Source organism: Austrofundulus limnaeus, unplaced genomic scaffold (genome assembly GCF_001266775.1).
Source record: "Austrofundulus limnaeus strain Quisiro unplaced genomic scaffold, Austrofundulus_limnaeus-1.0 Scaffold10, whole genome shotgun sequence".
Taxonomy (NCBI): domain Eukaryota; kingdom Metazoa; phylum Chordata; class Actinopteri; order Cyprinodontiformes; family Rivulidae; genus Austrofundulus; species Austrofundulus limnaeus.
In genome coordinates, this window is record NW_013952412.1 from 2710910 (window position 1) to 2712897 (window position 1988).

General features: G+C 47.3%; 1 protein-coding gene across 2 annotated transcripts in view; it reads left to right on the forward strand.

Annotated features, from left to right (window-relative positions):
- Nucleotides 1–105: 105 nt before the first annotated feature.
- Nucleotides 106–1988, forward strand: part of ccsapb (centriole, cilia and spindle-associated protein b) — a 7134-nt gene continuing 5251 nt past the window's right edge. The window contains exons 1-3 of one of the 2 annotated variants that reach the window (XM_014001821.1): nucleotides 106–221; nucleotides 1052–1431; nucleotides 1526–1636. In XM_014001821.1, coding sequence (XP_013857275.1) covers nucleotides 1068–1431; nucleotides 1526–1636 — 475 coding nt within the window. In that variant the 5' untranslated portion in view covers nucleotides 106–221; nucleotides 1052–1067. Of the gene's footprint in view, nucleotides 222–880; nucleotides 934–1051; nucleotides 1432–1525; nucleotides 1637–1988 lie in introns of those variants that run through there. The other variant, XM_014001819.1, reaches the window with a different exon arrangement.

Here is a 1988-nt window from a genome sequence, read left to right on the forward strand (position 1 = left end):
ATATGTACATTTCCCCCTGCGATTTAACAATGTGATAGAATCATAACAAGAAGCCTCAGTGAGCGCATTCTCGCTCAGGACCACCTGTTGCGGGGGTGTGTTTGGTTTAACGTCCTCGGGTGGGCGGAGCTACGCACAGCGGGCACGTCACGCAGGCTGTTTGTTGGTGCCATCTGTCCGCCCTCCTGCCTGCACTTGTTCCCCGTGAAATCCGAGCTGGTGTAAGTATATTTACCGTACACTAAATTAGACCAGGACAGAGGCACGAATCTCTCCCATCAAAGCCGTTCATAGTCGACTCCTGGCCGCGGGGAGATTTAATGCCTGCCCCACCCCCCGAGCTGCGTCTTCGAGCGGGGTGACAGGCGATTATATCATCGGTGCTCCATATTTACCTCCCGTGGCATGAATATTCCGACGAAGTTAAAACAACCATATTTTTTCGTGACATCGCCTACGCAGAACGACGTGTGGCTAATTTTAATGAGCTAACATTGTACACGGCGTCCTTAACTCTGCACTGATGTTTATATTTTAATAATAAATACCAAATATAAGCGTCAGGACAGTGTTTTAATGACGTTTAGATGTGGGTGTGTTTGACGGCTTTGGTAGTGATTTCGAGTGAGTTTTGATTCGGAGTGTTCAACCTTCGAGGCCGTGGGAGCCAATCAGAGGAGGAGGTGATCGTGACGTCACTCCGTCCAGGAAGTTTCTGCTACCAGCGTAGTAACGGTTGATCTGATCGGATTTTCTCCTGGGGTTAATTTTCAGGTGAAAATCGCAGCAAAGCTCAGACAGCAGCATCTCTTAGTCGCTGAGTTCATATCAAACCAGACTTTTTGTTTTTATTTCTTTCCCGACGCCTCCGTCAGGGGGTGGGCGGGCTCTGAGAAGCCTCCTGTCCTGCTATTGGTTTGAAATGTTTGCGTGGTAAGGTTTAAATGTCTGGCGGTGACGTTAGGAAAGACACTGTTCTTGTCACTGTGCTTCGCCTTGTAATTCCACTTATTAGATCTGTTGCTAGACTTTTTTTCGTGCTCATTTTCAGTTTGAAGAGCGAGAAGATGGTGACAAAAAGGATCCGCTCAGAGTACATGAAGAAATTCAAAGACCCTAAATGGGAGACCTACAGCAAATGTTACGAGGAGATGCTGGCGTACAGGCTGACCCGCAGGCTCCTGGAGCACACACACAACCCCTGGTTCTGGGGCGGCTCGGACAGTGATTCGGACTCGGCTGACAGGATACCCCGTCCTCCCGGTAAGAACCAGAACCAGGTGGTGGCCGAGCCCGGTGGGGATGGAGCAGGAGCAGAGCGAGGGGGGATGACGGCCACTCAGGAGCAGCAGAACAGAACCACACAGCAGGCTGTTCCCAGACTCCATATCCAAGACGAGGAGGAGAACACTGTGCAATCTGCTCTTCATGGTAACTATGAGACRTTGGGTGGAAGAGGATTAAACAACATCATAGGACGGTTGCARTTTATTCTTTTGCTCCTTGTGTCWTTATTACTCCTCAGGCTCCCAGTGTGATGGAGGGAGGGAGTCACAAGCACTGCAGGAGGGAGAAGAGGAGCAGAGAGTCTGCAGCAGAGTCAGTAAACGGTTAACACATCCGTTCAGAGACAAAGGTAACTCACAGCAAAAAGACTCAGATATATGTCAAGGTCAAATGTGTCATCAGACAGTTATATATATATATATGTATAAAGTACATGCTTTTTTTTTCAAACAGAACACTATTTTGAAAACTTAATTTTAAATAATGTCGTGATCATAAACAGGAGAAATGTTGCGCCATTCCAAAAAGACAAAGGCTCCTTTTTGAATGTCCCCCAACCAGGTTCATAAACACTGTGACATCAACACAGTTCTCATCTTTTTAGCTGTGAACAAATGTAAATAAAGTATTATGCTGCGTTCACACCAAACGCGATTTCAGCATCAGGAGCATCAGGTTTACATGCAAAGTCTATGGTGGAC